At 30.7% G+C, this 17535-nt stretch overlaps 2 protein-coding genes and 1 non-coding gene across 3 annotated transcripts; 2 read left to right on the forward strand and 1 right to left on the reverse strand.

The window, feature by feature from the left end:
- The first annotated feature begins 1651 nt into the window (after positions 1 to 1651).
- On the forward strand, positions 1652 to 6426 carry LOC101218607 (vesicle-associated membrane protein 714). The gene is made up of 4 exons (XM_004140113.3): positions 1652 to 2111; positions 2732 to 2922; positions 5162 to 5325; positions 5978 to 6426. Exons 1-4 carry the CDS (start codon positions 1895 to 1897, stop codon positions 6066 to 6068), a joined length of 663 nt encoding a protein of 220 aa, XP_004140161.1. The 5' UTR covers positions 1652 to 1894; the 3' UTR covers positions 6069 to 6426.
- A 4486-nt stretch (positions 6427 to 10912) lies between these two features.
- Positions 10913 to 11935, forward strand: LOC101202909 (probable F-box protein At2g36090). Its single transcript, XM_011660158.1, has one exon. The coding sequence runs from the start codon at positions 10913 to 10915 to the stop codon at positions 11933 to 11935; it is 1023 nt and encodes a 340-aa protein (XP_011658460.1).
- Positions 11936 to 14520: 2585 nt separating this feature from the next.
- Positions 14521 to 14592, reverse strand: TRNAQ-CUG. The gene has a single exon. It is a non-coding gene; the product is annotated as a tRNA-Gln (tRNA).
- Positions 14593 to 17535: the final 2943 nt, after the last annotated feature.

Below are 17535 nucleotides of genomic sequence, written 5' to 3' on the forward strand. Positions count from 1 at the left end.
CAACATTATGACCTATCGATTGTGGACTTGATGTCCAACCTGTTGCTCTTTAATTAATCTGTTCTTGAGTTTTTCAAGTTGATACGTGTAAGAGATCCTTGCACTGGTGTGGTGTCGAGCCTACTGCATTTTAATGCTTAATTTAATTAATTCGTGAAGTATATGGTTTAATCAAGCTCGTATACAAGAAAAGTAAGGTAGGGGTTCTCCTTTCAAGATTACTTACTCTCACGTAATTTGAGTAACTAAGTACATTTATTTGTAGGCTTTTCCTCTAAAACTTACCTTTGGTAATTGTAACATTGGTGATGTTATAATTGTTTTTAACACTCAAGATCTTTGGCCCGGACCGTAGGCATTTCGTTTATTTTTTTTTTATTGGTATATATTTAGGGCTTTTTGCATGGTGTCAAAATAAGTTTTACAAAATTGACCCATAACACAAACTTATTTACTTTTGCAAAAAATGTCACGAAAAAATTAAACTCACGTGATACACCTAATATATATACTTGATACAGCATTGCTACATACTCGATACACTTGATATAATCAACACACTCCATATACTACTAACATACACTTGATACATTATCGATATTCACTTCGATACACCTATGATATAGACTTGATATCCTAATAGGCACTTGATGCACTTGTTACATATAACATACTTCTTGAGACATGTGTCATACACTTTATATATAGTTGGTATACATTTTTGATGCACACTTATGATTTATACTTAATATAGACTTGAGACACGTGTTATACATTTGATATATACTCGGTATACATTTTATGCACACTTGATACAAACTTAATATACCAAATATTTGGATTTACGATAAAAGAAATTTGATTTTTTTGTTTAAGGAATGAGAAAAGAAAAAAATATATTTACTGTAAAAATATAAACCACAAACACATACTATTATAACTCTACACATCAAACACAACCTATTGTAACCCAACTATAATAACTCACTTCTTACTCAAAATGTTCCCTTCAAAAGTGTTAGACTTTTACTTTACCATTAAGTTGATAAAGTTGAAGATCAACTTATCTTCCAACATGTCACATTGTTTTATTTACCAAAACATTATTAGGTATATTTACTTAATTACCCCATTCAATTAAAATGCTTTAATATTTTTTTTCATTTTCACCCTTCATGTATATAAATATGTGTACTAAATGTATATAAAGTATATCACTCGGACTGGACTTGTTTTTTCCTTTATGTTATATCTACGAAATAAAAATAGTGTATGACAAACTTGCAAATTTCAAAACTCAAATCGTTATCTACTACAATTTTTCATATAGTTACATAGACATTTTTGTTTTTGAATTCATGTAATCACGCTGCTTTCTAGTGAGTGGATAAAGCATAATTTATATGGTTTACAAAATCACACAATAATTTCAAAATATACTTGAAAATATATAAATTAGACTCAAATAATTAAGTATATAATGTTAAATATAACCAAATCGATCGATATTATTCCTAAAATTGGTATTGTTGTAATTACCCTATTTCTAATACAACTTTAGGAAAACAAATTATTTATTTTAGTTATTATCGTAATTTATTTTAATATTTTTTTGGAATAAACATTTTATAAGGTAGTACAAAGTTTACGTGCCTCTTTCGGTACTTTTACCACAATGCCCAAACAACTAATGCAGTGGACTCGCCGTGCAACCAAGCCGATCAAGCCCCAACTCTCGCCATCAGCGAAATCAAACAACTCTCTTCCTTCCATCCTCCTTCCACAATTAAGACGGTGGAGTCGACAATTTTGAATGTTCCTCATCCAAGGTCGGAAGGTTTCTGAGTTTTCCGAGCGTTAGATATAACCACAAGCTTCTCCTCAGCAGAAAGAAATGGCTATCCTGTATGCCGTCGTGGCACGAGGTACGGTGATTTTGGCGGAGTTCAGTGCCGTTACTGGAAATACTGGCGCCGTCGTGCGTCGGATCCTTGAGAAGCTGCCGAATGAAGCAGACTCTAGGCTCTGTTTCTCTCAAGAACGCTACATCTTTCACATTCTGAGATCCGATGGCTTAACCTTCCTCTGTATGGCTAACGATACATTCGGCAGTAAGTGCTTTCTCCTTCTTCTGTTATTGATTTATGCCTTTGCGCCTTTTCTATTCTATTGTGTTTAACCGATGATTGAGAATTGAGTTAAGGCTTTCGATTTGGTGTCTGGGGGAAATAGATGGTGTTGATGTTCTGAATATCCATGCCCCTTCAACTTACAGTGATATTGAAAGTCGTGCCACTAGCTTTCTTTAGCTGTTGGTAGTGGAATACTTGGCTTAATTAATTGTCATCACCTTCAATTAACTAATAGCATATTCTTAATTTTGGGAACTTTCTATGTATGAGATTGTCAGACTGTCAAGAGCGTAGGATTTTTCGTTTTTTTAAGCTTCTCGAAGCACGTTATATTGGGAGTGTTGGATGAGGACTTTCTTTGTTCTTGATCCCGGTTTTCCTCTCTCGGCCTGAAAATAATCATCATCCTTGCAACTGATCCAAATTATGATTATTTTTATGTCACAATAATTCTGAAGCAACTTCTTTAACTATTAGTTACCAGGTGCTCTATAGATTTAGATATCCGATTAGTTGATATCTGTTAGATTTTATTTCAGGTTTTAAGATCATTGGAACTTATATTTTCTGGTTTTGAAGTTATTGGTTTATTGTTCCAGGGAGGATTCCTTTTTCTTATTTGGAAGACATACATATGCGGTTCATGAAAAATTATGGTCGAGTGGCCCATTATGCTCCTGCATATGCAATGAATGATGAATTTTCAAGAGTTTTACATCAACAAATGGAATTTTTTTCCAGCAATCCCAGTGCTGATACCCTCAGCCGTGTTAGAGGTGAAGTAAATGAGGCAAGTATATTGATTTTATCCTGAACAAACGCAACTTCAGGGCATACCGCCAATTTATTCAAGATCCCATTAGTTCTTCTAGTGAATAGGGTCTTAGACCTTATCTTGTTCAATTCTAGTAACACAGATTGCTTCAAGTCTGTCTGGAATGAGTTTTCAAGTACTTAAAAAAGTGTGTTTGAGTACTTAGAAAGTCAATCAAAACAAGGCATTCATCTGCTGGTAGAAGTTATAATCGCTTAATTGCTAGAGAGCAGAAAATTTAAGGCACTTTGTTTTTTCCACTAATTTAAGCAACTGCTTTAAGAGGATGCTTAGAGCCATTCATCCGTCAAAGGTTTGACTGTCCTCAAACAAAGACTCCTCCTTCTTTCTTAAATGTTTTGTGTTCTTGTCTGATGTGTCCCAACATATGATCAAGACCTGGTAGATGCATCATTTTCTTCTTTCTAAAGAATGTTGTAGACGCTAATCATTCTTGTGCATTGTTCTTTGTTCACTTCTTGTTTAGTCAAAATTTGTGGTTCTAAAGTTCTTATAAAAAAATATTGTGGTGCCAATGTAATATGATCTTTAAGCATTAGTATGGATCTATTACTTATATTCAGTAAGCTTATTAGTGTTGAGTGGTTATCAATTGGGTGAATCTGTGTGTGTGTGTGTGTGGTGGGTGGGTGGGGGGTTGGGGTTGTGAAGAGGGATGCTGGAAATTTGAATGGTTAGCATACTCTTATTCTCTTTTTGCTTTAATACACTGTTTTCTTAATTTTCCTCTCCAATTCTTTGTTTCTATCAAATTGGTGTTGGAGCACATTCATAATTGGGAATGGATCCGAAATTGAGGGGAAAATAGTTGAAACTTGAAGTGTGTAGCCTGCCAGTATTCTGTCAATTGCCTCATCTTGTTTGGCTACGACTAAGGTTGAGTATGTTAATTTCAATGCCTAGGTAAAGTTTTATGAGCATTGCGTTGCAGTTGCTCCTATTCAACCGTTGAGTTGCAGTTGCTCCTATTCAAGTTATGCATGCTTATGCAACCTTGTGAAATTCTATTAAGGATCAGTGGCTGATTTGCCAAAGAGAGAGGAAAATTTTGATGCCTGATGTTGTGATGAAACCAATTTAGCCTAGGGAATTTTTGAACTGCACTTGAAAGTGATCTGAACTTTTAAACCCTAAACCTTCAAAATTTGCTTCGTACACCCCAGACCAACTCATTTTGGGAGATTTGAAATTCCCTATCTGTAGCATGATATTCCTATTTTCAGTCTTAAGTAGTTTTTGATCCAGGGGTCCGTTTAAGCTCTTCAGTCAAGAAATATCATATTTTCCGTCTAAACTCCACTGTTAAAAAAGTCAGAAACTTTTGTTTAGGTGCTCTATGGCAAATCTTTAAACTGTTGGCAGGGAGGGTATGAGAAAGAAGTTGTTTGATTCAAGTGTTACTCTCCAATAAGTATTTTAGGTTGGGGTAATAATAGAATCATGAAGATCGTTATTAGGAGTATATTGGTCAATACTATGAGTTTGGTAGTGTTAACCATAGATGGAGTGGATGGGTGGTTAGACGTAGGAAATGCATCATAGATACAATAGGGCTCAATCATAAAACTAATTGGCAATAAGAGGAACAACCCATCAATCTTATGAAGAGTGTGAGGTTTTTTTATTTTTCTAATTTGGGATCCTCAACATGCTTCTTCAGAATGGTGTCTCTTTTTGGTTCACTAATCAAACCCTAATTTTATTTTTGGACCGAATACTTGTTTGAGCTTTATGAGCTCTAATTTCATATTAGATAATGTGAGGCTTCATCTCAAAACCAATTCGAGATCAAGAAGTGGCACATCTATCTTATGAATAGTGTAAGGTTCTCAACAAGGTAAATGTGAGACTAAGAGAGATAGAATCTTATCATATCATCCTCATGTTTTCGTTTTACTATAATAATGAATTTTCTACTTCAGTTTCTGGATCCTAACATAGGGTTAGCATATCACCTTTTCTGTGTGGTACTTTTTGTAACTATTTTCTTTCAATAGTGTACGAGGCCTGAAGAGTGAAGGCCATCTTTTCTGCTAAAATTACTTGCCAAGCGTCCAGGAATTGGCAGATTTAAGATTACCATGTTTTCGTAACAGTTTTTTGTATCTGTGTATGCTTTTCCTCATTGTACCTTTGCCTTTCGTATCATGTCTCTTTACTTCTTTCATGTTCTTAAAAAACTTAAATCTTGCAGGTACGTACAATTATGGTGGACAATATCGAAAAAATATTGGAGAGAGGTGATCGTATTGAACTGCTTGTTGATAAAACTGCAACAATGCAAGATGGTGCATTCCATTTCAAGAAACAGTCCAAGCGACTTCGTCAGGCTCTTTGGATGAAAAATGCTAAACTTTTGTAAGTAATTTTGTGGCTGTTTGGATTTCAGTTTATTATTTAATTTTTTAAACACTTTCAGATTGACTCTTAAGAACCCTTCTGAAAGTCTAAAAAATGGTTTAAAAAGATATCATATACTCGTATGTTCTAGTTTTATCTTTATTTGTATTAATTTAAAAATATAGTAAACTTAAATGAATTTGTTCACAAAAAGGTGTGTAAATAACTATTATATAAAACAAGAAAAGCTACAAAGTGTTATTTCCTTTATCTATTATTTTGTTCTAAAAACCTCATTCTGAAATCTTTTGTCAAACATGGTCTTCAAGTATCTATTCTTTGTTTGTGTTATGGAACAGAATTATTGTCAACATATCTTCCAAACACCCCTTGGAGTTTGTAGCATGGGTCTTTTAACTGGGATCTTAAACAATAATGATAATCATGAGAACATATGTATGGATTGCCAGCTTAGATAATGTGCCTAAGAAGAAGAGGTTTTTGGGGTTACTGAAGACATTGTCAAACAATCAGTTTTTGGTTTCACGATTAAAATAGACTTGATGGTGTTATGAGTAACTAAGTAAGGACGTAGTTGTATCAATGACTAGTTCTGGCTTTTCAATACTATTTTGGTAGAGATTGAATCTTTATATTTCCATCTTGACAGAGCCCTGATGACATGCTTGATCGTAGTATTGCTATATGCAATAGTTGCTGCTTTCTGCGGGGGAGTTACTCTATCTTCTTGCAGATCTTAGCTCACAAACGGGTATGCTTTGATAAATAGATTTGAACATCATTTGCGGGACTTTCAAAATTGGAGAATGGATTCAGCGGCTTTGCACTATAGAAATCATAAACATAAAGTACCAATGTTCATAAAGCTGTAAACGTTCTAGATTTGCCCTTTGTAAATTCTTCTCCTGTGGTTGCAGTATGTTTGTCGCTGCTGCTATTGCTCCTGGAAAGCTTGTGAGTTTATACTTCTACTTTTGACTCTTTTTTTCTTAAAGAAAAATATGCTTTGTAGATTGCTTGATGTTTAATTGTTTAGTAATGTTATGTTTATTATTTGAATGGAGTATTTTGGTATTTCAATTGACATTTTCACTTTTATTGGTTTCTTCATCTTTTACCTTTTATTTTGCTAACTCATAGAGTTCATACGATTTGGGAGTGGTTTTGAAATGAAAGGTTGTTTGGACTCTCTTGTAATTATTATTTTAATTAGATAATTAGTGGTCAAATTACATTGAAAGTTGGAATCCAGAATTCTTTTTAATTACAAAAACTATCGTTAATTTTTAAGTTCAATTTTTTTCGTTATTTTCAAGCGTTGTTAGTTGGGAGACGATCTTTTATATGTGTGTGCATGCATGTATGTTTGACAGCCAATAATGTACCATATTTTGTAGCACTTCTTTGGGGATTCTACATTATATATTATTCTTAAATACATTACTTTATGATTTAAATTAGATTAAAGAAACATTAACAAATGTAACTCAATACGAGAGGTTGGATCTTTTATCCACAAACTGTCAAATAAATAATATAAAGGAAAACTAAAGCCTCTGCTGTCTGCTCTGCTCTTTATTATATGAAAGTTGAAAAAGCAAATTAAAATTTTAAGTTATCTTCAACTATTGATTGGATTAGAAACATTAAAGATCATTTTTTCCCTTATGGAATCTTAATTAATTATTTTTATTTACTGGACGGCTCATTACTATATATTTAAAAGAATTTTTAAAGATTTAGATATTAATTTTAAAAAAATGAAGTAGGGTTTGGTTTTGTTTAAAGAAATATTTAACACATTTATTTAAATGCCTTCATTACCTAATCTCAGTTCTCAACTTGATTGGTCAATTGGAAAGTGAAATTCCACTTCTCTCCACTTTGAAAAATATTGGTTTGACAATTGCATACATTTTGTGGAAAATGGAACTTTTTTTCCTCTCTTTTTCTTTTTAATTAACTAAACATACACTAAATAATTAGACAATTACACAGAGACCTAACCTCCCTCTATGAAAAGCATCCCAATCTCATCCGCTACCCAATGATCAATACCATCAATTATGGAAGTGTGAGAATGTTGAATTTGACAAAACCAAATTTTTGTATGTATCTACTTCATCACATATTTGAGTTGTGTTAATGATTCCACCACCAAAGTTAAATACATAGCTCAAACCACCTATTCTAATCTAATCACTATGGTTAAATAAATTTATATATATTCATTGGTTTTTGTCATTCATACACAAAAATATTTGTGAAACAAAATCAAACATCAAATTGAAGAGTATTAATTGATTTTAGACGCATTGTTTGCACGTCTAAAAAAATAGTAAATGTTCAAGTTGTCACTGTTAGACTTAGATGTTTTTTTTATGTTATTTATTGATTTATTTGTAAGAGTAGGTTTACTAAATTGGGGTTTTAAATCAAATTGGCTTTAGAAACTTGTAAAAGAGCCAATCTTAGGTTATTTAATAAACTTAAGAATATAAAAATGGAAAATTGGGAGAAGTCAAAGTAGTAGTTAAGAATAAAGGAAAATAATAATAGGACACTAATATATAAAATAGTGGAAAATGACAATTAGAAAGAATGTGAAGAAAGTCCAAATTTTCAAATGTTAAAGAAAAAATAAAGAATTAGAAGTTGGGATGTGCCATACAGAAATTGCCAAAAATTGACATCTTTAATTATATGCTTAAAATAAGAAGAAAAAGTAAGAAAAAGTAAGAAAAGGTTTAGATTTAGTTAGAAATTAAGTGAAAAGTAGTCTTTCATAATCTTCACTTCACTTCAAAATTAGTTTAAACATACAATTAGTCACTTTCTTTACTTGGTTTTAGATTCTTGAATTCCAAATTTAATATATATTGTAAATATTTTCAATTTGTTTTTCCTCTTGATGCAAATTTCCCTAACTTATAAATCTTGATTTACATATAAAAAGAAAAAAGGAAAGAAAATCTTTTTCAATCACTACAAATTCAATTGAAATCTTTTTCAATTTTCATTTCTATGATTTCAAAATTTTAAGTTTGTTCCTTCTATTTTTCTTAATTAGTTTTAATTAAGTCACTTTACTTAGAAAGACTTTACAATTTAGTCTCTAAGATTAATTAAATTTCCAAATCAATCTCACACCATACATTTTTACTCACCTAATCATCGGGGTGATTTCCTTTTCAACTAAACATCAAGCTAATTTTCCATTTCCCCCCCTAACTCTATACTCTAATATACTTTTGTTCCACAAAAATACCTTCACTTAATTATAAAATTTAAATTAAAAGATCAATTCCATCTACTTACTTGTTATAGTTTTGAAATTTAGCCACTAGTTTATTTCCTTGTTTGAAATGGGTTAGATAATCATAAAATTTGTTATACAAACATATATAATATATAATTAAACCGTGTAACAAATTGCAAATATAAAAAATTTAAAACTATATACATAATTATTACAACGAAACAATCCATTCGCAAACGCTTTTATGATTAATGATACGCTGCTCACAAAGTAAGATATCTATATTTCATATTTGGATGAAGAATGGATGATTAATTATAAATAGATGATTTTAGAATTTAACTATAAGCTCAAAAGAGCAATAAAAGGGAACGAAAATAATTAAAATGATGTAATGATTTTGATATTTATTTTTTTAGAGAAGAAATTGGCGTCAACATCGACGGGAAGAGGATGGCGATGGTGCCGACTACGACGTCGCTTTAGTGGATGAGAGAGAGCCGCGTTCGTCTACAACGTCCGTTTCGGGATCAGTACAATGGCACGTGTTTTGCATGCGTATCCTTCCATAATTTCTTTATATTATCTTTTTTTTTCTTTAATTAAAATCTCTCTTTCTTAAAAAAGAAAAACAAAAAAGAAAGAAAAAGACGTTTTATTTATCTATTTATTTTAGTATTTTCTTAAAATTATGGTTAGCATTTATCCTTTACATATTTAAGCATCGAAACCATATGTGTCAATTAAAATTAATAAAAATCTTCAAATCAATGTGTTTCCTTTTAACATTTGACCTTCTCCCATTTCACACAAATATTTCCCCTAATGTTGAATTCAATCAACAACAACCATTAATGTGTACAAACCTTTACCATAATCGTCCACAATTTCATATGAGATCATAAGCTTAAATAATGTTAACGCTAAATTTGTATCCATTCCATTTATAAGATAATATAATTTTGATTTGTATTTAATATGTTCTTAACCAAGATAAAATCGTAAATTAAATTTCAATGGACTTAAATTAATTTTTATTTTAAAAATGCATTATCAAATACGATTACATATATAAAAATAAATAATAAAATTATTACAGAAAAAAACGTTTGAATAAAGCATCAAATAATCAATATCTATCAAATCAGTGGTGGATGTCTAAATTAGAAAATTCAAAGCTTCATGAAAGTCTTAAGTGGTTTTATATGATAAAGATATTAACGTACTTTAATTATTAAATGAGAAAAAAGAAAAAGAAAATAATTAATATGAAAGTAAGTTTTATTGAACCTTCATCCCTATAAGTCAAAAGTTGAATCGTCCGTCCAATTACACCATTTGTGGTGAGGGCTGAGGGGATAAGAATGTGGTTAATTGCTCTATACATTTCAATTACACCTTTCTCTCCTCAATAACACATCACAGCATATTGAAAACATTTATCAAATTAAATCCTCCAAAAAAAAGAAAAAAAAGATTGTGAAGTTTAGAGTAATTTTTGAAAAGGAATAATAATTTGAAGAGCAGTGTGGAATGGAAGAGTAAAAGACAACCAAAGGAGACTAAGGGAAGAAGAAATATATATATAATGAAGTTTGTGACAATGAAATGAAGGAAAAGCCAATTTGACCAAACTCAATACTCTAAAACTGCATCCACATCCACACCGTACACAACGTTTTGTCCACGTCTTCCGGCGCCTCCTTCCACCATCTTTCTCTTCCAATTTATCTTTTACTAATTAACAAATTTTGGTTAAATCCTCCATTTTGTTACCGAAGTTGAATAGTCATTCATTGAATTGAATTTGTCGTAATTAATCTTTAATTATTACCATAGTTTTAAAAGAGACAATAGTAAAATCAATCACTTTTAATTACATTACAACCCTTAACTCATAAAGGAAAATAATACTTTATTACTAGATTTGACCTCTTAACAAACTAATTCACTCTTAATTTCATATAACGCATATCTAATCATTCTCAAAACTATATAGAATTTTCACATAAGTTTTTTTATAATTTGATTTCGAAATGGGGACAGGGAATTTATAGCTTGAAATTCATGTAATAAAGACTTTAAAGATATTTTATAGAAGAGATAAGAATGTATGAAGTTTGAATCATAAATTATAAATATCTATTTGTAAAAAGGTCATGAAAATATCTAAAGAAAAGAGGGTGTTTCTGGAATTTTTTGCTTTTTCAAAATCATCCAAAAGTTTCGTTAAATAGCAATTTAACCCCCAAAGTTATTAATCCTATAAAAGCTATCAGAATCTTCATTTCTCCAAAGCCTCAAAACAAAAAGCTCAGAATAATAATGTCTCCTCCTCCTTCGTTTTCCTCCGGCGAAGACGCCATTGCAGCCCTCCACTCTGACATCCTTCAAACTCATATTCTCACCCGTCTCGACGGTGCAGCTTTAACCTCTACTGCGTCGACCTCTTCACGTTTCCGTAGTCTCTCCAGCGAAGACCAACTCTGGCGTCGCGTTTGCTCCACCTCGTGGCCGTCAATCACTCATCCCAAACTACAGCAACTCATCTCCGCCTTCCCTTCCAAACACCAATCCTTCTTCTCCGATGTATTTCCAGTCCTGGATTGCTGCTCTCTCCGTTGCGACCTCGACTACCGTTATTCCACGACCGTGGAATTAATCTCCGCCGTTGACATTCATTACAAAAACAAACTCCTCTTCTCGAAAGTCCATTCAATCGAAACCGAAACGAATTGGTTTCTGTGTTCCCCTTTCCGCGTCGACCTAATCGATCCAAAGGACTCAATTCCATCGCCAATTAGACGAAGCGAGAAATACGAAGATTGGTTAGGGCATCTAGAGGAAAACCTAACAGTGAGTTGGGTAATAATCGATCCAATAAAGAATCGAGCGGCGAACATCTCGAGTAGACAGCCAGTGAAAGTGCGAAGACATTGGTTGTCCGGGGAGATACAAGTCCAATACACGACGGTGATGGGCGGGGATCGGAGAGCCGGGTCGGCGGTGGAGATGGTGGAGTGTGCGGTGGTGGTGAGTTGTGGGGAGAAGGAAGAAGAAGGGATGGAGATGAGTGTAACGGAGGTGAGTATGCAGATGTTAGATATGGAAGGGAAGCATTTGAATGGGAAAGATAGTTTGGGGATTTTAAAGGAAGCCATGGAAAAGGGGAAGAGAATTAGTGCAAAAAAAGGAGATGGGAAATTAAGATATGAAGAATACGAAGAGATGAAGAAGAAGAGGAAAGCGAGGAAGGAGAGGATTGAGAATGGTTTGGATATGCTCTGTATTTTCACCGGAATCGCCATTCTTTTATCTTTCTCTTCCTTCATCTTCTTCTCCACATAAAAACAATTCCACAAATACTCTTTTATTTATTCATTCATTTATTTACTTTTCTTTCTTTTACAATTACATATGTATATATATATAAATTTGTAAATATTTCATGAAACACACAAAATTATTACTGGAAATTAAAATATCATATTTGTTTATTTTACTATTCAATAATGGAAAAGGAAAGAACCAAATTTAGTGTGTATGAAGGAGTTAGGTTTAATTTTGTTCCTTATTTAAATTGTTGTATGGTTAAAACTTTAGGGTGATGGGTACAAACTTAAACATTATTTGAGGCATATTGGTCAATACTTTTAAATCTATGGTAAAGTATTTGTTAGGATATATTTAGCTCTTCCAATAACATAATATATAGTTGACCAATTTAAGGTTCATATTTACCACAAAATTCTCTGTCACCTCCTAATAAAGCAAATCAAATGGTTACCATTTAATATTCACAGTCATAATATTATCAAACATCTTTGCATTTCAAATTTTCAATCATAGACTAAATTGAAATTGAAATTAATAAATTTTAAGTGACACCGATTTACAAAACGTTCAAATTTATCCTTCTTTTCATGATTTAATCTACAACAATATCAAAAGTATCCTAATGAAAATTTTAAAAAACTAATTGCATTTTTTGGAATTTAAGTAAATTTGGACTTAAAAAAGGCTTTGGAAGAACTTGTTTTTATTTAAATTCAAATTGTTGTTTACAAAACATCAAAATTTTCAAAATCTATGTAAAAATAGAAGTCTATTCATGCTATTGGTATAGTTACGTAATTAACATGTACATTATATTACCATTTACTTTGTTAATCAAATACTTCAAATGAGACATAACACATCCAATGGAATACGAACCATTCAAAGATATATATAAAGATAATTTGTGAATTTAGAACGGTTTCATTGAAATTTCAAACTCAGAATTTTCAAAATCAATAGTATTGTTTATAAATGGTGTCATTAAATATGAATATCCCAAGTCGGTGGCTATTAACATCAACACTAACAAGTGGGCTTCGGCCCACCAACCTCTATCAATCAACATTCTAAACTAAAAACCCTAAACTTAATTAGAATTACTAACAACAACTAATCTAAACATTTTGTTTACGATTGGTAGTTTTACCACTAGACAAATTATTGATATTAGTATATATTATATAATACAAAATCGATGAGAGATTCGACTCTCTTAAGTTCATAGTGAATTTAGTCCGTGATATGAATAAATTATTGGAAAACAAATATGATTAAGAGACAAAAAATCTTTCTTTATTTGTGGACCCTTGCAAATTCAAGGAATAGTCTTTCTTTATCTTTTGAAAGATTGTTAATTGGTAGAAGGTGACTATGTGATAAGATTTGAAAGTTGAAAGCAAATGTGATATTATTATGGGAGATTATGGGTATGATTAGACAACGTGGCTAAGTCTAAGTGAGAAAATTAAATAAAAGATTTTCAAATATGCATCCAACCAATCATTTATTTACTTTTTTTACATATGGCTTTTGGTATAATAATCCATGTTTCAATTGGTATATCAAACTAATTAATCATTAATCATTATATAGTATAATGGATAATCTTCCTTTAAGTTTTCTATTTTAGAGTCGAAAAGGTTCTAAAATTTTGTTGAGTAGATTGGATTTGGTTGAACTTTTTCGAGGGTTTGATTTTAAAAATATGTTATCTATGAAAATTTAATTATTTGATAGTGTTTAGAAATTATTTTCGTCTACTTCATCTAAAATTGGTTTAAGTTTATATGTGTACTATTGAATCAAAGGTAGTCTCAAATCTAGAGCGACTAACAATTGGTCTTTGTACTTCCAAATTTACAACATTTTAATCTACTAAAGAGAAGAAAAAAAACTAAATCTCAACTTTTATTAATGTGTTTAGATATTGTTTTATATCACATTGAATCTCATAACAAGAGATTTTGAAATAAAAGCTAATATCTCTCTAGAACGACTCTTTTGTTTTTTGGTTTTTGAGCTTTTTGAAATTTAATTTTATGAAAATCATCTCCAATTACATTTTGGAAATATACTTATTTTAATTTTTAGAATTTAGCTAACAATTTAAATGATTAGTTATAAAGAAAAATGAAAACAAGAAGTGACAAGAAATTAAAATTTAAATGACTATAAAAGGAAGCTTAAATTATTAGAAACAATAACATATAAAGAACTAAATTGTTAAATTAGATTAATCTCAATACTAAAAAAAAGTGATATTAGAGGGTAAAAGAGGAGAAAAGTGGGGGAAAAGTCATTTAAAGCCCATACTTTTGATTCCCAAGCCCGTTGGAGTATTGGGCTTAGCCCAAATAAAATGTTTGAACCGGGGCAGAAGAAGCCCATATGAAACATTTGAGGAAGTCCGTTGCTCCTCCAAAACCCTTAAATGCAAGAGAATGTGCCAACACAGCACATCTTCATCTCAAAACAATTGGCATATTATTATCTATCATATACACATATTTCTTCTTTTAATACAATCTAATCAATGATGATATGAATTTTTATTGGGAAAAGAGACTTAACTTAAAAAAAATTAAAAAGGAATAAGGTCCCACCGAGATTTGAACTCGGGTTACTGGATTCAGAGTCCAATGTCCTAACCACTAGACCATGGGACCTTCTGTTGACATCACTTTCCACCATACTAATGTCTAACCTTTGAGCTTCTAAACTCCTACTTCATATGCATAAAGTATGGTTAGATAACAACCTTTGAGCTACTAAACTTCTACTTCAAGCTTACAATAACCATACAAATTTTGATCCATAGATGATGAAAAACAAACCCTTAATTTATATAATCAATACGATTTATACACCTATCAAAGTTCAAAAATATAATTTGATTTTTATAATTTGCATAAAAGTTTTTCTTTTTCTTTTTATTTATGAATATTCTAAAGTGGATTATTTGTTTGTTTATTTATCTAGTAGTCATTGTCCAATCAATTGAGAAAAAGTTATTATTGGATATATAATATATGTGGGTGTGTGTGTATAAGGTTATCCTATGTAACATTAAAATAAAATAAATAAAAGATAAAGGAAATAGAATTGAGAGGAAAGATAATGTGTGATTGTGCAGAATTATGATTATTAAAAGGTCATTTTCAAAGTGACAACATTATTAAAATTTGAATTAAAGAGATAATTAAAGAGTTAATTAGTAATTAATTAGGAAATGAAATATTTTAGAACATAAAAAACATTGGGTTTGGATGTTTGTATTATGTGGCACATGGGTTGTTCAATACCCTCTAATTTTTTGGGTAAATAGAGTCAAATTCACTTTGGTAAATCTTAAATTTATCCTCTTCATATTGATATTGATTTGTATTGAAATGGATTAATTAATCATGATAATTTTCATACAATATGTGAATATATTTTTAAAATTTCTAAGCGGACAAAGAATGATTATTATTATAATTTGAATTGGATGTAAAAGTGAGGAAGAAGTTGCTTTTGTACCTTTTTACCTCATATTTTTGTCTTTGGTTAGTAGCTTCCTAAGACTATCTGTCTATCAAATTTTCTCTCATTGTTATGTACTTTGTAACTCAAAATCTTGGCCTTGGGGCTCATAACTTTAGAATATTGGAAAGAAAAAAAAAAGATAAAGAAAAATCTTAACCCAAAAGATGAAATGCATTATAGGGAATATCTTTTCCTTATCATATCCCATCCTTCCCTTTTTTTTTCTTTTTGATTCAGAATGAGTTGAACAATAACTTTTTGTTTTTTCAAATGAAAAGAAAATTTCAAAAAAAGATAAAAAGATATTTCTAATATATTTCATTCGATTTTAAAAATATTTATAAATAGATCAAAATTTTAGTTTCATAAACTCCCATATAATTATAAATATTTTAATTAATTTTCTATATTTACAAAAGATGGAGATTAAAAATATTAATAGGGTCCTAAGATTCCAATTCTGCCCCTGTTTTAGTATATTCATCACTAGTGACTTTGAAGTGAATATCCACAAAATTCCATTTACAAGAACCAAAAGCTGTTTCTTGTCCATCTCTGTTAAGTTTTTTTTTTACTATGGAATGAATTGTGGACCAATTAACTATAAAAGAAGATTATATTGGCACAGGAATTAGATATTCATTTAAATGAGAATTAATGGGATTTCATATATATGGATGGGATGTTCTTATTAGTTAGTAAGAGGAAGAATAAATTGATACACATGGATTAGAAAGCAATGAATCTTAGCTAAATTATGTGTTAATCAAGTGAAGTAGTTCTTATTCAAACTTTGATTCATTACACTCAAAGGTATCAGTTGACTAAGTAATTATTAGCTTTGGCCCATTCATTTCATCAATCAATAAGTAAATTTTTGGAGGGATTTGGTTGGATTGTTTTTGGTGTATAGAATTAATAATTATAAGCTTAATTAAATTGGTATTATAATTAGTATTTGGATATTTCGATTAGTTAATGACTCTGGGGTTGTTTAGTTGGGTAAAAGAGTAAAATTTGTTTAACACAAGAAACCCTAAATTAGATTAGTATTATATTTGGTACATTAATTACTAAATAGTTACTAAATAGTTGAGTTGAATTTGGATTGACGTTCTCTCTATCTAGTACACGAGTAGAATTACCATTTATATGTGCCTATTTGTTTACTCTCTCGAATCGTGTTCAACTCCAAGCCTATTCATAAATATATTGTGATTAACGTTGAGGCAAGCTTAACATCCATCGTATTTTGGTTGAACAAGACTTTCTAGAGGTTGCTACTAGGCTAAATGACTAGTCTTTCATCTATGAGACAAAATTTTTTTTATCCTTGAACTGGGTGGTGTCTTCTTGCAAGCTTATGACCTTTTCCACATCTCGTATCCTGAGTGGTTTTTATTCTTATGGCCCAAGATGTAATTCTTTAGTCGGTGTTGTGTATTCTATAGTTGATAATTTTATTGTTGTGTTTCATTCCCTAAAATATAAATGTTATGAAAATCATGCTTTAATATTGACTCAACTGTATTGGTAGAATGTTTTCGTTAGTGTTGATTGTTGAATAAATAAGTCGTCAAAATCTTAAAAAAAATACAATAAACGTTAAGATTTGTGATTGAACTCATTCTACCAAACAGTTAATTGATATATATTTAGACACATGTAGTTTAAGTGGAATAGATTGTTAAGTGTTTTAATTTAGAGTGCAATTTGACAGACAAATTATCTACTCATATATTAATGTGTATGTGTATATCTAATAGTCTAAATATTAGAGTAAAAGATAGGCGAATGAGTGATTAATACTATTTGAAGAGAGACATATGATGGAACAAATTGTACAATATATATATATATATGATATAGTACAATATTATTTATGTAGTACGTGACTTCAACATTTTAAACATAACCTATAATGTTTGATTCAACCACGCTTCATTTTCATACCGAATATATAGGTAGAAGTAGTGGTTGAAAGGAAAAAGATATATTTGTCCTTTTGTTCTCAAACATTTTACACACACAATAATAATAATGATGGGCGTGTATGAAGATTGATCAAAATGAAGAAATTGATT

The sequence above is a fragment of the Cucumis sativus genome, chromosome 6, assembly GCF_000004075.3.
Source record: "Cucumis sativus cultivar 9930 chromosome 6, Cucumber_9930_V3, whole genome shotgun sequence".
Lineage (NCBI taxonomy): Eukaryota > Viridiplantae > Streptophyta > Magnoliopsida > Cucurbitales > Cucurbitaceae > Cucumis > Cucumis sativus.